Consider the following 18,432-nt stretch of genomic DNA (forward strand, 5'->3'; position numbering starts at 1 on the left):
TTTTACAATTGTTGTAATATATGATTTGTTTTTCTGTAAATACATACTTCCCGTTATATAAATACATGAAATATTAGGGACTGAAATTGGGATTTTATAAAACTTGTTAGGGACTGAAATTGGGATACTCGGAAACTTGTTGGTTTGACTCATGGCACACGCTTAAACGGATTTCTACTGGGCCACGTACGTGTGGCATCACTGCCTCATATTTTGCGGTGGCTCCTTAGAATTCGCCAAAATGTTCAGGATCTCACATTTGGCATTGTAGAAAAGTTACAGAGTAGCCTACGCGTACAACTTTGATGATGATTTTAGCCAATTCTGTAGTTGAAGGACTAAACTACTCATCCTAAATCTCTGGGTCAGAGTGATTATTGACTGTAATATAAGCTGGATAATAGTACAGTAGACAAATGGCTCAAGAGTACGAAGGGAGAAATTTATGTTGATGCATGGAGCGATTGCACGATTAATACACTGCTGGTTAACTCCACATAACCAATAATTGCGTATGGATATGAATATATGATTGAGGCAATGCCACAAAAATATAGAATATTTAAAAAAAAATAAAAATAAAAACTGGTGTGGGGAGGGAACAATTGCTCACAAGAGCATACTAAACACCTAAATATTCAACAGTCAGTTATTTCCAACAACCAAAATAGAAAATTTTCCTTTCTCTGTAACTTAACCAGAACCATGGTGACTACTGACATTCTCCTTTCTTAATATCCTTCACTTGCCACTTGCAAGCTGGTTGCGGATCAGCTTTGTGGCAGCAACCATGTTTGTGAGGGCTGGATTCACCTCCGTGTACTTGCGAGTCTTGAGCCCACAATCAGGGTTTACCCACAAAATGTTTGTCTCAAGCACTGCAAGCATCTTGTTGATCCTGTCTGCGATTTCTTCAGTTGGTGGTATTCTGGGGGAGTGAATATCATAGACTCCAGGGCCAATTCCAGCTCCGTACTTAACTCCTTCACGGAACACCGACAGAAGCTTCTCATCCGAACGTGAGTTCTCAATGGTGATCACATCAGCATCCATATCGATGATAGAGTGGATGATGTCATTGAAGTTAGAGTAGCACATGTGGGTGTGGATCTGGCAATTGTTATTAACACAAAATACATAAGCTAATTATGTGTAGATAAAATTTTGATGACTTTTATCATGAGTTTCATTTTATTATACAATAGAAGGGAAACAAATTATTCTAACCCAATGGTTTGTAATTCAAAAGTACCTGAGTAGTATCCTGCACTCCAATATTGGTAATTCTGAAGGCATGGACAGCCCAGTCCAAGTAGTGAGCTTGCTCTGACTTCCTCAATGGAAGCCCCTCTCTCAAAGCAGCCTCGTCGATTTGGATAACACCAATACCACCTTTTTCAAGATCTTCTACTTCATCCTTGATAGCCAAAGCAATCTGGTAGGTAGTCTCAGATCTGCAAAATCGGCCTCACACCATCTTAGAAATAACAATATGGTGATTGCTGAATACTAGTTTATTTCTCTTCTAAGCTCACTTTAACTTTTATTCATTTCCTTTCAAATTACAATGGGTCTTTAGATTTTACCTAGGTTGATCATTTCTAACAAAGGACCAGTTGAGAATGGTTACTGGGCCGGTAAGCATTCCTTTCATTGGGCGTTTCGTCATACTCTGAGCCATAGATGACCAGAATACTGTCATTGGTTTTGGGCGACTCACATCACCATAGATGATTGGTGGCTTCACACAACGAGATCCGTAAGATTGCACCCACCCATTGACAGTAAAGGCAAAACCAGATAACTGCTCACCAAAGTACTCAACCATATCATTTCTCTGCAATAAAACACCAAAACAATTAGAGGGAAACGGAATTGGGAGTTCACAACATCACAATGAGAAGAAAATCTGGTAGGAAATTTTTATTTTTCAGATCAGTAAGAAAGAAGTGAAGATATATGATCTATCAAAATAACAGGGTAACAGCACTCTCTTATTCTCTGCTACAGCATATTAATCTTTTAGTTCTTATGTGAAGATGAAAGCTGACCTCAGGCTCGCCATGTACCAGGACATCAATATCAAGCTGTTCTTGGAGTTCAACAACTTTGCGGATCTCCTCTTTAATAGAAGTAACATACTCTTCCTCCGTGATCCTGAAAACAACAAGATCAGAATCAATAAAAAAAAAGCAAATGTTCATGAAAACAAGCCTGTTATCAGCTCTCAGAATATCTTACTTGTTAGCCTTGTATTCACGGCGCACCCTCCTCAGTTCAACAGTCTGAGGGAAGGATCCAATTGTGGTCGTTGGGAGAACTGGAAGGTTGAGCTTCTTTTGCTGAGCATCCAGTCTGGCGCCGACATTTGTTGCACGGCGATGATCAGAGCCCTTCAGTGCAGCAGCCTGTAAGGGTAAGAAAAGATGTCATAAGTAATAAGAGAATCAATTTCACAACAAATTCAGTTCAAAAAAAACGAACAGCGGATCAGACACCACAAAAATAAGAAACTCACAGCCTTCTGAACAGCCTCATTGGTCACTCTAGGAGAGGACTTTCTTGAAGCCTGAGCTGCAGCATTGGAAGAGAAGAACGCCTGGAAATGAAATCACAAAAAAATTATTCAGTGAATTATGTAACAACATAAACACACACAAAAAAGACTGCATATATTGCCAGCCACTGCTAAATTGCTAACAAAATAGCCTGCTAGTTTTATCATACTGGTTATTAATATTATGACATTATACTTTTCCTTAATTATTTCAATTTTAATTTAGTGATTGACATTTTTTTCTCTTTATTCACTTTATCATTGTTTTGATCTTTTTATTCTACAATTTCTCTTTCAATTCTTATCATAAATATTTAAAAAACATGATGGTTCCATAGATTACATATATATTTATAAAAAAAATATCTATTTCAAAAAAAAAATTAAAACTTCTTACTATAACAGTATAGTAAGAAGCTCAACAATTAAAATATATCTATGTCAAAAAACAATTAAGTCTTCTTACTATTTCAAAAAACAATTAAAAATATCAAGTTACAAACATCATCTATATAACTCGAGACTTGAGATAAACAAAAAGGAATGGGTCTTACTGATAGGTACACATGGTTTAGATAGTTAAGTGAGGGAGTTATCATATAATTAGATAGTTAGTTAAGAGGGTTAGTAAGGCTTGTTGCCTATAAATAGGAGGGGCTTAGAGAACATTAATCATCTAGTTAATCATTTGGTTTTGGGTTCTAGAGGGAGAGTGGTCTCTTTCTGGGTTTGAAGGGTGTTTGGTATCCCTTCTCTCTTGTATCCCCTTAGTTCCCAATATGGGGATTACGGCTTATCAATAATACACAGAGTTCGGGTTTGGTTTCTATCATTGGTATCAGAGCACCGATCTAGTGCCTGAACTACAAATTCCTTGCTGCGTTATGGAAGAGACAAGGAGCATGGCGAGAATGGAGTCGCTTGAAGCCATGAAAGCGAAGAACGAGTTATTTCTTGCAGCAGTTGCGAGGAAATTGGGGGTGCTATTCGTTGCAAACCCTGAACTTGAGAAAGAAATCTCAAGATTAGAAAATCGGTTGTGAGAACTTGAAGAAGTGAGACAGAAGAGAGAACAAGAAAGAAGGGCAGTGGAAGCGTTGCAGAGGGTATCGGAAATTGCAGCAGAGGCAAAGCAAGCAGTGGCAGAGGAGTGGCGGGAGAATTCGGAGGCTAAGTCGGAGATAGATTTAGCGGCGGCGACGACAATTCGAAAACCCAATCTTGGAGCAAAGGGTGAAACGGAGACGACGGCGGAGGAAGAGCGAGTAGAAGCGGAGGCGTTGCGAAAGCCCAATCTTGAAGCGGAAGAGGAAGAACGAGTTGACGCAGAGGCAGTGAGGATGACGGAGGGGAGTATTGATAGGTAAACATGGTTTAGTTAGTTAAGTGAGGGAGTTATCATATAATTAGATAGTTAGTTAAGAGGGTTGTTAGTAAGGCTTTTTGCCTATAATAAGATGGGGTGAGAGAACATTAATCATCTGGTTAATCATTTGGTTTTGGGTTCTAGAGAGAGTGGTCTCTTTCTGGGTTTGAAGGGTGTTTGGTATCCCTTCTCTCTTGTATCTTCCCTTAGTTCCCAATTTGGGGATTAGGGTTTATCATTAATACACATAGGTCTGGTTTGGTTTCTATCACTTACCTCATCCTTTTGACCAGACAATGCTTTGGCCAATGCATTTACTTCAACAATTTTTTGGGCAGCAAAAGCCAGCCATGATTTTATCTCATTGTCCAACTTGGTTTCATTAACAAGATCAACAGCAGTGTGAAGAAGTGAGCAGGAGGTGGACACAACAAGGTTATCTGCAAACAATTTAGTGAATAGATATATCAAATGACTATATTAACTGCAGAGTCTAACAGGTAATGCATGTTTGACAAATACCTTTGCCCACAATGCCCTCAAGACTAGTTAATGTACTGAGAGAAGCAGCAAGATCATTAGCCCAAATGTTCCTTCCATCAACCACTCCAGCAAACAGATGCTTTCCACTGGGAAATCCTCCCTTGATCAAATCAAGAGTCTTAGCTCCACGGACTAAATCAAATCCAAACGCTGTGATGCCATTCAGAGTAGTGAGGGTCTTGTATGCCTCAGCAGGAACATCAGCAAAGTAGGTCTCAATAAGAACATTTAGACCAGATAAAGTAGATTCAAGTTCTGAGTATGTTGCAGTAAATGCTTGCAATGTGTGAGGGTCAAGGTCCAAGACAAGGGTAGGTTCATCAAACTGAATCCATGTAGCACCAGCTGCCTTAAGATCAGCCACAACTTCTCTGAGTTAATAATAGTTACAAGCAGGTTAGAGAAGTAACACAAATATTAAGCACGAATAATTTAGAGATGTTCATTACTTAAATTCTTACTTGTAGACAGCAATGACTTTTGGGAGGAGGGAAAGAAGAGAGAAGGATTTATCAGCGCCCTTGGCAGGTTTGGAGAGCACCAAGTATGATACAGGGCCAATGAGGACTGGGATTGTATCTACTCCAAGCTGGAAGAGAAACTAAACATTCAATGACAATGTAAATATAGATAAACACGAGAAAATATCATAATGACCCACACAAATTACAACAACCAGAACAATCTAATGCTTCTCACAGTCACACCTTAAGTCGACTCAGCTCGCAGCCTAATGTAATGTGTGCAAAATTCTATGGAATAAGCAGTTAATGTAAATGGTTATAAATGCTTACCGCCTTGGCCTCCTTGTACTCATCCACTGCCTTGTGGGATGCATAAGTGAAATTCACATCAGGTCCCAGTTCAGGGACAATAAAGTGGCTGGATAAGTGCACACATACAGCAGTTTCAATAATCAGATCATTAGGACTTTTATTAAAAACAAACAAGTAACAACCAATACAACAAAACATTAGCCATCATCACTTACTAGTTGGTATCAAACCACTTGGTCATCTCCATTGCAGGCACAGAGGCATTACCCCTAGCCATGGAGAAGTAAGTATCAAATCCAATCTCCCCGCCAGTCCACCCGTATCGGGGTGGAACAGCGCCGAGCATTGCGGTGGCATCAAGCACCTGATCGTAGTAGGAGAATGTGTTGCTGGGGATGTACTTGATCCCGGCATCAGCCATCTGCTTCCAGATGGATGCCCTGAGACCAGCTGCCACCTTCTTCAAATCCTCAGCACTGCTCTTCCCATCCCAGAATGACTCCAGGGCGAACTTGAGCTCTCTCTTAGGGCCCATACGAGGGTATCCAACAATATGGGATGCCATTATTCTGCCACATCAGATCAAATTGCAAACAAAGCTCAATTCAATATGTTTGAAACCATTTTTAATCATTCCTACACAGATTACACACGTCCCATACACCATGACTCCCGATATGTCAAAGAAACAGGTATCAATTATCCATTGTAACTAATGGTTTACTTATTATAATGTATTAACTGCGCAATACCCTTTCGGAGTTAAGAATGACAATGAACAGGTCCACCTCTTTTATCTTAAAATACAAATTTTTCCATAAACAAAAATTAAGACAATACTGAACTCTAAACAACAGGATCACATGCTCGGATTTATGTCGGAAATCAACTATTTTTAAATGAGCACAGTGCACACATATTAACAAAATGAGCACATAAAAGGGTAAGAAGAAAAACACAATTTTAAATTCACAATGGAACAAAGCTGGTAAAATGTCATTAAGATCTACTGTTCTGTCTTTTTAAAATTAACCCCGCAACAAAGCTCTGGGAAAGTGTTGTGATTAGCTTCTGTTCTATGTTTCATGAAATATTGCAATTCCATATTCAATCACGGGAAATGAACACGATAATTGAATTTCCGTTTACTATATCACCAAAAGAATGCTACGAGATCCAAGTATGAAAATTCACATCAAATTTAAAGAGCAGAATCCAGTTCTAGATCTACACGTTACAACAATAGATCTGAAAAGCCAGGAAAATCTAGTTACGAAAAAAAGTAATGAAAGCATGCGGGGCATGCAATATAAGTAAGCGTTCACATTTACCAGGAGATTTGAATGGGAATAGTTATAATGATGATGATGAGAAAAGTGAATTTAGAGAAAATTGAGCAAGTTGTGCAAGGAAGTGATGATGATTAAGCTTAATAAGAGAAGAGAATGTGAGAAAAGGGGGAAATGAACGAAGGAGAGTGAGAAGAGGAGAAGAGGGTCACGTACGTACCTTTATTTTCGAGTGGTTATAGAGAAGAGAGACTAGTTCTTTGTTTCAAGCAGAGAGAAGAGAAGAGCGCGACTAAAATGGAGTGCTCCTCGGAGTATTTATAGGCTTATAGCCATTCCGGGATCCAACTACTTCACCAACACCCCCCGACCCAACAATCTCTGATTCTAACAAATTTTTTTTTTTGGTGAAGATGAAAAAAAAAATGAAATGCTCTCCCCAACCCAAACCATTCCACCAACTTCCATCTTAGTAAGGGAAGACAGTGATATGTGATATGATGAGTGATTTGATAAAAATATGAGATATAAAAAGAAAAAATGGTTAAAATGATGGTGCCCACTAGGGTGCAAGGGTTATAATCTAGTCTATCGATGGATCAGAAGGTAACTTTGTCCTTTCCCCTTCCCTTTACCCTTTTCTTCTTCCCTTTACCTTTCTCTTAGCAAATTCCAGCAAAGGCTGCATCTTGCACAATCAAAAAGCTCCACTACTCAACGAGAATTGATGAAGTGCCAAACAATACTTAGCAGAAAGATGAAGAGTCAACAATACCTAGCAAGAGTGACCCTTGTTGTTGTATTAGCTGAAGGGTGAAGAAGCTTCTGGAACAAATCAGGTCAATCTGGTAACCGGGTCGATACGAAGCGACGGCAAACAATGAAGTTGTTTCTCGTTGCTATCAAGAATAATAAAAGCCAAGAGGGCAAAGCCATTGTAGAGAGTAGTGCTGCTTTGAAGAAAAAGCTATGCGCTAAACATTTTCTTTGCATCTCATTCTACTAATATTTTGGGTTCTTATATCCAGTTGACTACGAGCCACCCAATCCACCTTAATCCCACCACATCCCCCACCTTTTCACCCTTACCACCAAAATTTCACCCATTACGTTGCGGAACCATAGTACCCAGAATCAAATCATACCACCACACCCATCAAAACCCGTCAAATTCTTCACCATACCCACACATCAACCAATTCAGTATTTTTGAATGAGGGAAGTAATAGTAATCGCATGAGAAAAAGAAGAAGCAAACAACATTTTGTCAATGGAAGAAGAAGAAGAAGGACAAACCTGTTGGTTATGGAAGTTGGTGGTTGAAACTGGAATGGGGATTTGTTGGGAAGGAGGGAGTGGGAGGGGAAAAGGGGTTTGACACTTTACAATTTTACCCTTTTAGCTTTTACTAAGTCCTAGTCTTTGCCACATGTCACCACCATATCATCCTAATAAAATATATACAAATTTTGTTTTTCACGATTAAATCTGCAACTATTAGATCTGTACATACTAGTTGAATAACCCGTGCAATGCACGGGTGACCGTTATTATATACCCTAATATCTAAAATTTATGTTTGTAATTTTTTATAATTTTTTGTTTGTTCGTTCAAAAAAGCTTTTTATAATTTTTCATTGCACAAAAATATAAATGTTTGTTAGAAAAAAAAATTTATGTTAAATTATTCTCGCAATTCCGACCAGGGTGTGATGAAGGTCAAAGGTCTACCTAAATATTGTTTATATATTTTTTTTAATAAATATAGAATTTGTTTTAAATCAGATTTAGTATTTTTTTTTATCTTTCCAAGAAAATAGGGTAGTTAAATTTAAAATTTGAACAATTTATTATGAATTTCTTATTAAATTGTTGATAAGATGTTGATGGAAGGGGCGACTTATTGCTTTGATTACTTTGTCAGGGATGCAAAATTGACTATTCTAAGGATGTGGTATTCTTTGAAGGTCATATTTGTAATTGTAATAAGACTTCAATTTGAAAACATGCAATCTTAGTTGCTTTTCCATTAAAACAGTTCTAAATTATAGCATCACATAATTTCAACATATATTCACAACAACATCAAATCATTCCAACATCAATCCACACTACTGGTACTGTCGTGACTGCCTAGTGTCATACCTCTTGGAGGTCTCCGTCACAGGGTTATCATCTCCACCTGAAGCCAATATCATATTCAAGTCTACCTCATGGCAGTCTGTGTGTGACTGTTGGATCCCTCGCCAAAACCAGCAAATAGATTGGAGCCACCAACCATAGCCCAGTCATGATAAGAATCCAACCCGCCACCTTGACGAACAAGTGTCCTAATGGTCGTCTGCATCTGGCCTATAGGCAAATTCGGCGTGTAAAACATGCCCTGACCAAAGGTCTGTTGTGAGGGCTCCGTCAGCTGCTGATGTAAGACAAAATCTTCCATCTCGAAGATGGACGCAGTCGACTGCACACCATAGTCTTGCAACCCTATGGGATCAGCCTGATGAGTGCTAGTGAGCTGCACAAAGTCCTAGGTGCTAGTCGCTTGTACAAAGTCCTGGTACCCCGACGTACCAGACGATTGTCCGAATGGAATATCATATGAGGTATATCCAGCACCAAGGTGTTGTGGAGGAACATGGTACCGACCCGGTGGTGGATCCCCAACTCGCTCAACCGTAAGGACTTTAGCAGTCAACGACTTCCGACCACGATGAATACCTTTCCTTCTTTCGTTCCAACATCTGCGAACTCATCCCTATTTAACTGCGACAACACCATCGTCGGAGGAGGAGCAACATGTGAAGGTACCAAAATATTGATGATGATTCAAAACTTATTTTTATTATATTGATGATGATTCGAAGCTTCTTTTTATTATATTGATGATGAGTTATTTATTAATATTTTTTGAAATATAGTTCTTTATTAAATTAATTCTAAATTTAATTTTTTTTATTAAATTTTGGAGGGGTAAAATTTTATAATTAATGCTTATGTTTGAAATTTGAAGGTTTTTTTTTTGAAAAGAAAAATAGTATTATTAAAGAACCAAAACATGAGATAAAACTCTCATGAAAAGCACCGTACAAATTGTATCCTCAAGGTCTCCAAAGAAAACTACGCAAAAGTGGCAAAACAGAACCTAAAAGAGTGTCTCACTAAAAACCTTGCTAGGAAAACTCAGTGGGAAAAAACCAAGCAAGGAAAAAGAGTACACAACTCAAAGGAAACCACTTCTGCAAACCTAAAGAAAATAAAGCTGTTGTAAACAATACAAATCAGACCCAAAACACTGATATATCATCAAGCAACTCATTCAAACCCCACGTTATGGGACATAGCTCTTCTCCACACCACGTCCAAAACTAAATTTTAATTTAGTCCATCAAATATAAATGACATTCTAAAGGTTTATTATATTCGAGTCTTTTTTTAAAATTTCCAAATATAAATTTCTCAAATTTTATACTTTTTTCATTATTAATTACTAATTATTTAATAAATCCAAAAAAATTATTTAATCTAGAATCAACGTATCAATATGCATGATTTCCAAAAAAAGTCCATGATTTCATAAAAAGTAGATTATTTTTAGGGAAAATGCTGTGGGGCACAATGTGGGGTCTCGTGCACCAAGCACGAGGCAGTTTCTGGCGGTTTCAAACTGCCAGAAATGTGTAGCGTATACGGTTATTAAAGCACCGCATTTTAGTGGCGGTTTTAAACCGCTAGAAATGCATTAAATTTGAATTTTTCCTGGCACCGCAAGTTAGTGGCGGTTTAAAACCGCCACTAATTGCTCCTCGTGCACTCTCGTGCCTTAGAACTTCATACCAAATAGCACTGCTCTATTTTTAGAGTGAATTGAAAGACAATCTCTTACAAGTAATTGTGCATTTATTTTGATTTTTAAATTTTGGAAGTCAATTATCCAATGCTACCATAATTTGGAGTATAAATTTTGGAGCAATATAATTTCTTGTTTTAAATTGCAAATTTAACTATCTCAAATTTATTTAATTGCAAAATAAATTTATAATTTTATAGATATAGAATTGATAGTAATAAATAAAATTAACTATTTGAATATTTTTTCTCAAAAAAACTATATGAATGTTAATGTGGACGTAATTTTTGTTAATTATATTATAAAAAAATATCATGACTCATTTAAATGATTCATTTTATTTTTGGGGTTTTTCTTCAATATTAACTGTGAATTTTTTCCTATTTAGTAACAATGATGAGATGATGAGAAATTGATTGTGCTTAATGATATTAACACTGCAGAACCAGAAGACCACAATATCTGGGTCGATTCTTTTTGGTTTTAGTTATTGCCCATAGGAGCAGGAGTGAGAATTTTCAATAAAAATAAATGTTGGAGAAAATTTGTAAGATCATTGCATTGATTAAAGATTATTGACGGATTGAAATAATGTTAAAAAAAAAGCACAATCAAATTGGTAGTTCAAATTTGATAAAACAATGTTATGTTAATTTAGATTAATCATAAGAAATAAATATATATATATTTTTTATAAAATAATGTTATCTTAATTTTTACTTTTTTATTGATTCCAACCGAGATGGATTTTGTTAAAGATTAAACAAATATTCTAAAAGTTACCTTTTTTAAATAGTTATAGATATGACATGAATTTTCATGTTATCTACATCCAAGATCTCAAGTAGATGATTTTTGAACGTATCAAATTGGTTGTTCAAATTTGATAAAATAATATTATTTTTATTAAAATTAATCATAAAAGAGAAACAAAAAATTTAATATTTTTGAAATTAGAAAGATATAAATTTAGAGTGAATTAAAAGACAAACTCTTAAATCGTAATTTTTAACTTACATAAATTAATTTTTAAGAATTAAATTTATGTATATGAGTGTTAATGTGTTGCTTGAGTTTGCAGCCATTCGGCATGAGGACATCATTGTATTGTTGGATGTAGCACCCCTTGTGCTTCTAGTTAATGTTAGTTTTTTTTTGGCTTTTTTATAAAAAAATGTAGTATAATATAAAATTTTCTTTATAATTTAAAATTTATATTGCATAGTTTAACCCCACATCATCCCAATAAAAAATATACAAATTTTGTTTTTCAATATTAAATCTACATGTTTTTCAATATTAAATCTGCATTAAGAAAACAAATATTTTTACTTATATTAAATCTGCATGTTTTTCAATATTAAATCTGCATTAAGAAAACAAATATTTTTACTTATAATACGTAATAACAAATAATTTGTAAATATTTAACTAAACAAATAAATAAAGATTGTTTTAAAAAAAAAGACATCCACGTTGAAATTTGATTGTTTTAAAAAAAAAGACAACCACGTTGAAATTTTAAAAGGAAGTCTGATCACATATGGTTTATATGTTTTCCATTGCGTTCAAATTTTTTAAAGCAAAAACAAATCTAATTTTATATTAAAAAAAACTTAACAAATAAATAAAGATTGTTTAAAGAAAAAGACATCCACGTTCAAATTTTTAAAAGCAAATCTGATCATATATAGTTTTGGTCCGTTATTATGTTCAAATTTATAAAAGCAAAAACAAATCTAATTTTATATTAAAAAAACTGAACAAAGTTTAAAAAAAAAAGACATCCACGTTCAATTTTTGTAATGGACAAACAAATCTAATATATTACATTTGTTTTTAAAAAGATTGTTATTAACTCTACATATCAATCACTATTATTTATACTGCGTTTCTCAGACTAAAATATCATATTTCCCATTCACATTGTTAGAGATTCCATAACTTACACAACATGAATTCTAAGGTTGAATCTATCTCTAGAATCAAGGTCACCTGTAACGGAAATATACTAAAGGAAGGTTTTTTTCTAGAAGGTTTTGCCACGTGTCACCCCCATATCATCACAATAAAAAATATACAAATTTTGTTTTTCAATATTAAATCTGCATAAACAAAAAATAGATTTTGTTAAAAACAAATAATCTGTATGTTTTTCAATATTAAATCTGCATTATATTGAAAAAACAAATATTTTTTCTTAACTTTTTTTTTCAATATTAAATCTGCATGTTTTTCAATATTAAATCTGCATAAACAAAATAAAGATTTTGGTAAAAACAAATAGTCTACATGTTTTTCAATATTAAATTTGTATTAAAAAAACAAATAAAGATTTTTTTTACAAATTCATTCAATATATTAAATCTACATTGAAAAAACAAATATTTTTTCTTGACTTTGAATAGATAACAAATATTAAATCTGAAAATATTTGTACATATTAAAACAAATATTAAAGAAAAAAAATTAAATCTACAAAATTATATACGAACCCAAAAAAATATACAAATTTTGTTTTTCAAATACATAATTTTGTTTTTCTTGACTTTGAAATACATATTTGTTTTAAAAAAAACAAATCTGTGCAAAAAAGAAAATGATATATAAAAAAACATATATTGAGTCAACTATCAAGTATTAAATCTGATTTCTTTTTCTTTATTGTGTGATTAATATTATATTGGTTTTCAAGTGCGTATAATGAGAAAATAAATATTTGTATATCAAATAAATATATTTTTTCAATTTTCATGATCACTATTTTTTTAATTTTTTAATTTTCGAAATTTTTAATAAAAATAATCATAATTATTTAGATTAAACATGAAATATTAGACTTTTTTTTACAACTTTATTTTTTTTTCTAAAATACATTTGATTTCTTTTTCTTTATTGTGTGATTAATATTATATTGGTTTTCAAGTGCGTATAATGAGCTAATGAATATTTTCATATCAAATAAATATATTTTTTCAATCATGTATATTTATATTTACTCTCTTTTTATCTTTAAAAATATGTTTATTTATCAAGTTTTGTTTCTTGAACCTCTTCCATGTCGTCGGTTTCAAAGGCTCACCCAATTTCATCTCTATCTTCTCCTTGTGAGATATATTGTAAGAGTAAGTTGATCAATTATTATAATCTCTTCTTTACTGAATCAGTAGTATTAAAAAATAATTTAACCCTCATTAGCAAAAACGATCATGGAGGAATTTGGACTACATAATTTATTGGGGATTCAGTGAAGAAATATAATAAATAGATATGTCAAAGAAAGCGATATAAGCGCAAGTACAAACCTGGTCAAAATCATTGCAGACAAAAAGATAAGCATAGCTCCACACATTGAAGAAACAAAAAATAAGTTCAATGGGAGGAGAAAAGTAAATGTACATGATGAGATGTGATGAAAACCTCACCTGCAAAAGTCAAAGCAAAAAAAGAAAAAGAATCTGTTAGAGAAAAAATTATGTATGTAGGGATAATTACATGGGGTGATTTGGTGTTTATAAACCAAAAAAACCCAGAAAAACCCTTTGTTGCCGTGAGTTGGGAGCTGCGAATATGTGGTGGTGTTAAGTGAATTCTTGCCTCTTATTTATAGATTGAACTTTAGGGTTTTATTTTTTTGAAAAACTTAGTTGGCTTATTTTTAAAAATTTTGTTCGATTTTTATGTATCACTTTTTTTTATTTAATAGATCTTATATTGAGACATGATCACATGAGGATTATTTGTTTACTTTCTTTTCTTTTTTTATTTTACTTGAAAAACATATAGAATCTATATTTTCAAAATGTTTTTTTAATGCAGATTAATATTGAAAAACATGAAGATTTAATATTAAAAAACAAAATTTGTATAGTTTTTATTGGGATGATGTGGGGGTGACACGCGGCAAAACCTTCTAGAAAAAAATCTTTCTTTAGTATATTATATAGATTTGTTTTTTTAATGCAGATTTAATATTGAACAAAATCTTTATCTCTTTTTTAATGCAAATTTAATATTGAAAAACATACAAAATCTTTATTTGTTTTTTAATGCAAATTTAATATTGAAAAACATGCAGATTTAATATTGAAAAATAAAATTTTGTATATTTTTTATTGGGATGATATGGGGGCGACACATGGCAAAACCTTCTAGAAAAAAACCTTCCTTTAGTATATTACTAGTGTAGTGGCCCGTGCCATGCACGGGGAGATTTTTCACAAAAAATTTAAAATTATTTATGAACTAATTATGATATATTTATAATGTCTACTTAGCTTCTACCTAGGACATAGCTAATCAATATATATTTAACCATTTATTTTCGAACCTCATTCAAATATTACAGTTGCGAACAAAATATATTTCAGATCAGAACTTAGGTTATAACAAAATATCTTGAATACAGCATATGGCAACCATCTCATATCTTAGAGTACTAACATCTAAACAAAAGTTTTATCATGTCAATTATATTCCAAAAATTAAATAGCTATCTGTTTCATCAGCCACCATTCAAATCACATTTGCAAAAAAATCAACAATTATATCACATCTTTTTGAAGAATGTTGCCAGCATATAAACACATCCCAATTCCAAGCCGTGAGCAACCATGTCCTAAACACAAAAATAACAGTATAATCAACACTCTAAATGATCAATAATATAATAGCTTTGTAGTTTAAAAATATAGACTACTACCCAACTTGATGCTTATTACATTCCTTCAAAATGATGAGAGGTCCTTGTGTGTAACAGGCTTTGTATTAGCTAGGAAATTGTGGCCTTCGTTAGCTTCCTTTTCCATGGTACTTTTTGCATCTGATAGGAACTCCTATACCGGGTCTCTAACCATTCTATTCTATATTTGAATTTTCAAAAAATAAAAATAAAATAATGCATTATAATATAAAGAACAAATTAAAATTTCCAAGAATATAATATAATCAAGTTCATGAATATAATTTTTTTATGAAATTAAAGAATATTTAGAAATATAGAAATTGGTGTTTACATGATTAATCAATTATAGAGTATCAAAAACCTCATTGTACACGACATTTTTTGTCAATTTAGACATCTTTCCTTCTTCATCTAAGCTTAAAATCTTCAAACCCTTCTTTGTTTTTACTCTAGACACAGCCACATATAGTTGGCCATGTGTAAAAACTGGTTTAGGAAGAAAGAGACCAACATTCGATAAACCGCTGAAACAACCTTCTGGCACGCACAATATTTCCATATTCAGTTATTTGTTCCTGTAATCTGAAACAAATGAACTCTAGCATGCTTATTTTAAACCTTTTTCTGTCTGCATCGTTACTAAAGGCCTCACTCACAGGTATTTCATCTTGAAGGGGCAAAAATGATACATGATATTCAGGAATTCTAACCAGCTCACCAGATTGTTTTTTCACAATGATATCCCTTCCAGCCTCCAAATTCTCTATGTCTCCTACAATTAACCCTGCCACTTCATCAGACGTGAGCAAATTATATACCCTTGGATCCTTGTTTCTTCTACGAAACAACCTCAGATAAAAGTTTGAACCCTCATTATGGTTGGCAAAGTCTCTAACTCTTCTAAACAATTTTGCTACCGGATTATGAATATCAATCATCTCTGTTAAGTCTTTAACCAGTGAAGGATCCAACACATTTCTGCGTTCATCAGACCTGTTAAAAAATATAAGTAAGATGGTGTTCGCTAAGAATAATAGAAGAATTGAAATACAGAAAAATAACTAAAAATTACCGAAAGTGCCGCATCCTATTGTCAGTTTCATTCTGAGTGTCATATATGTAAAGCTGGGCAAACTTCGGAGGGGCTCCTTCAGGAGGAATCAAACTTCCCATTCTATGGTAGTTCTGCCCATTAAGAATGAAATTTGGAGGACCATTGCCATCATTCAACCCAGTCTGAATTTTGCCCCCTAGTGAAGTGAAAGAGAACAAAGAATTGTATGCCCTGATATTTTCTTTGAAGTTCTTAGATCGTGGGTCAACACCACTTATTAAATTCAGAAGCAATGTAGGAGGCTTAAGCAATATTGGCAAATCAACCTTCCCTCTCATGCAACATATAGAAAATTCCGGATTCAATGGCTGTCTTGATTTCTCTGATCTCTCTTCATACCACATAATAGAGTTGCAGTAACCACATGTATAAGTGGCATCACCAAAGTCCAACAATTCTGCTAAATAGAAAACACATCAATTTTATAATTTAAATATGGTAAGAAATTAACTAAACAATTAATGTATTTAAGCATACATGTTTCATTTCGTAAGTCATCATGAATTAGTCCTAAATAATACACATTATACCTTCAACTTCTGCCGATGCATACATTTGTGACACAAATGGTGAAAGATTATGTGATGAGCCTCTTCCATCTGCATGGTTAACTAACCAAGTAGAATCCAAGAAAAATTACATCAAATATAAAAACTATATAAAATGTTACATATTTAAACGAACTATGATAATATAAGTATCCTCTGAAGTCCTTTACCTTCAAACTCCACAGATTCTTCATTTGTATGATGCTGGCCTCCTCTATCACTATCAAAATCAGGTTGATGCCTGAATATGGATTCAAGCACAGATAATGGTTGTGATATATTCTTCCCTCTACGACACTTATTCACTGTCCGCTTGCCACTTGATGTAGATGTCTTTCCAAATGTACCATCAGATAATTGACCTTCAATTATTCATGCAATATATTAATTACCTTAATATTAAATTCGTATATCAATATAATAAAACATCATTACATTATAAATAGTACATGTAACAGTACCTATCATAGAATAGCTAGGCTCAATAGCTCCAATATGATGTGTGGTTGCAGAAAGTTGAGTAACCTTTGAAGATGGCGTGTTATACTCTGTAAAAAAAAAGGAATGTGATATTAGATCATTAATTCAACAACACATCTTATTTCAAAACTTTGAAGTGAATTGCTTCAATACCTGGATTCAGGGGATATAATGGAATCTGATTAGAACTTTGATGAGCAATCTTTCTGCCACTTAGATGCAACTCAAGTGCAGGGTTAAATGCAGTTTTTAATTTAGCCTTCCCTTTCATTTTCTGTTGGCCAGATTTGACATCTATAAAATTAAGAAAAAATAAATTAAAGTCTACTTAAAAAATTGTTGGCAAGTTATTTTTATAAAAGACATACCATGACAACTTATGCTGTTGAGCCTTCGAGTTTCTCTTCTAGCTTCAAGTCTACTCATGCGTGCTTGTTTAGCTAATAATATGTAATGAGACAACAAAATTGAGAGTTAACAAATCTTTTACTTTAAAATATGAGAATATAAAACTCCTATATACAACAAAATGAAATTACATGTTACCTTCTGGTAATGGTATAGATAAAATTGTTGAAGGAGTATCAGTAATGGTATTATTATATTTGCTTTGGGTAACAACTTCTGGTTGACATGATAATTGTGCACTACCCATCACATTAGGGATCATTTGATTTTCTGTATAAAATAGTAATTCTATTAATAATGTCCAATACACAAAAAAATAGAAATTCATTATTAAATACCCTTATCTTGGTTACTAATCGACTTCTTTCCTTTAAGATCTTTCATTCTTCTCTGTCTGTTATCCCCATATGAGTTAGATGATTGTCCCATAATTCCTAGGACATATAAACAGTAGTAAAAAATATTTAATCAGAGAAGAATGAACATGCATAGCTACTACAACTAAAAGAGAGAATTTACTCATTCTAAGTTAGAAAAAAGAAGGCGAGAAATATTCAACGCAATCTAAAATAAAAAGTTTCAAACCACTTAATCCATTGTTACTCACTTCATATAGTTTGTTCCCAAGTGGTTGGCTTTAATATAATGTCAATTTTCTCTATTTTTGCTCTCTGGTAATTGGATGAAGTGGGCGGTTTCGGTAAAGACTTACACGGTTGCACCTGCAAATGAATGGTGAACCAGCAAAATTTGAAACATAGCATTCTGATAGGCAGTTTGGGGCGGTTAGAGAGAAAGTAGGCATGATAACCTATAT

General features: G+C 33.5%; 2 protein-coding genes across 5 annotated transcripts; both read right to left on the reverse strand.

The window, feature by feature from the left end:
* Window positions 1-417: 417 nt before the first annotated feature.
* LOC130737988 (5-methyltetrahydropteroyltriglutamate--homocysteine methyltransferase 1) lies at window positions 418-7,810 on the reverse strand. Of its 4 annotated transcripts, none has more exons than XM_057589858.1 (13): window positions 7,307-7,810; window positions 6,752-7,213; window positions 5,458-5,811; window positions 5,261-5,348; window positions 4,928-5,067; window positions 4,446-4,837; window positions 4,200-4,363; window positions 2,519-2,599; window positions 2,242-2,408; window positions 2,052-2,157; window positions 1,587-1,837; window positions 1,253-1,454; window positions 418-1,110 (listed from the first exon to the last, which is right to left on the reverse strand). In XM_057589858.1, exons 3-13 carry the CDS (start codon window positions 5,805-5,807, stop codon window positions 742-744), a joined length of 2,310 nt encoding a protein of 769 aa, XP_057445841.1. In that variant the 5' UTR covers window positions 5,808-5,811; window positions 6,752-7,213; window positions 7,307-7,810; the 3' UTR covers window positions 418-741. The 4 variants fall into 4 exon arrangements, with proteins under 4 accessions (XP_057445841.1, XP_057445844.1, XP_057445842.1 ...); XM_057589861.1 differs by having other exon boundaries at window positions 4,928-5,055; window positions 7,307-7,809; XM_057589859.1 differs by lacking the exon at window positions 6,752-7,213.
* Window positions 7,811-15,392: 7,582 nt separating this feature from the next.
* Window positions 15,393-18,384, reverse strand: LOC130735379 (uncharacterized). Its single transcript, XM_057587400.1, has 10 exons — window positions 18,223-18,384; window positions 17,954-18,049; window positions 17,754-17,885; window positions 17,576-17,647; window positions 17,361-17,501; window positions 17,189-17,275; window positions 16,898-17,089; window positions 16,710-16,790; window positions 16,138-16,576; window positions 15,393-16,058 (listed from the first exon to the last, which is right to left on the reverse strand). The coding sequence occupies exons 2-10, from the start codon at window positions 18,042-18,044 to the stop codon at window positions 15,557-15,559; spliced, it is 1,737 nt and encodes a 578-aa protein (XP_057443383.1). The 5' UTR covers window positions 18,045-18,049; window positions 18,223-18,384; the 3' UTR covers window positions 15,393-15,556.
* Between the last annotated feature and the right edge of the window lie 48 nt (window positions 18,385-18,432).

This window comes from Lotus japonicus, chromosome 2 (assembly GCF_012489685.1).
Source record: "Lotus japonicus ecotype B-129 chromosome 2, LjGifu_v1.2".
NCBI classification, from domain to species: domain Eukaryota; kingdom Viridiplantae; phylum Streptophyta; class Magnoliopsida; order Fabales; family Fabaceae; genus Lotus; species Lotus japonicus.

What these genes read in the sequence shown, in the direction of transcription:
- LOC130737988 (XM_057589859.1), bottom strand. Translation starts at nt 5,807, where the DNA reads ATGGCATCCCATATTGTTGGATACCCTCGTATGGGCCCTAAGAGAGAG. An exon ending in TGAGGGCATTGTGGGCAAAG is followed by an intron (nt 4,364 to 4,445) that starts GTATTTGTCAAA and finishes AATTGTTTGCAG; the next exon opens with ATAACCTTGTTGTGTCCACC. An exon ending in CGTGAATACAAGGCTAACAA is followed by an intron (nt 2,158 to 2,241) that starts GTAAGATATTCT and finishes TGTTGTTTTCAG; the next exon opens with GATCACGGAGGAAGAGTATG.
- LOC130735379 (XM_057587400.1), bottom strand. Translation starts at nt 18,044, where the DNA reads ATGGGACAATCATCTAACTCATATGGGGATAACAGACAGAGAAGAATG. An exon ending in GCCTAGCTATTCTATGATAG is followed by an intron (nt 17,090 to 17,188) that starts GTACTGTTACAT and finishes GAATAATTGAAG; the next exon opens with GTCAATTATCTGATGGTACA. An exon ending in AATAGGATGCGGCACTTTCG is followed by an intron (nt 16,059 to 16,137) that starts GTAATTTTTAGT and finishes ATTTTTTAACAG; the next exon opens with GTCTGATGAACGCAGAAATG.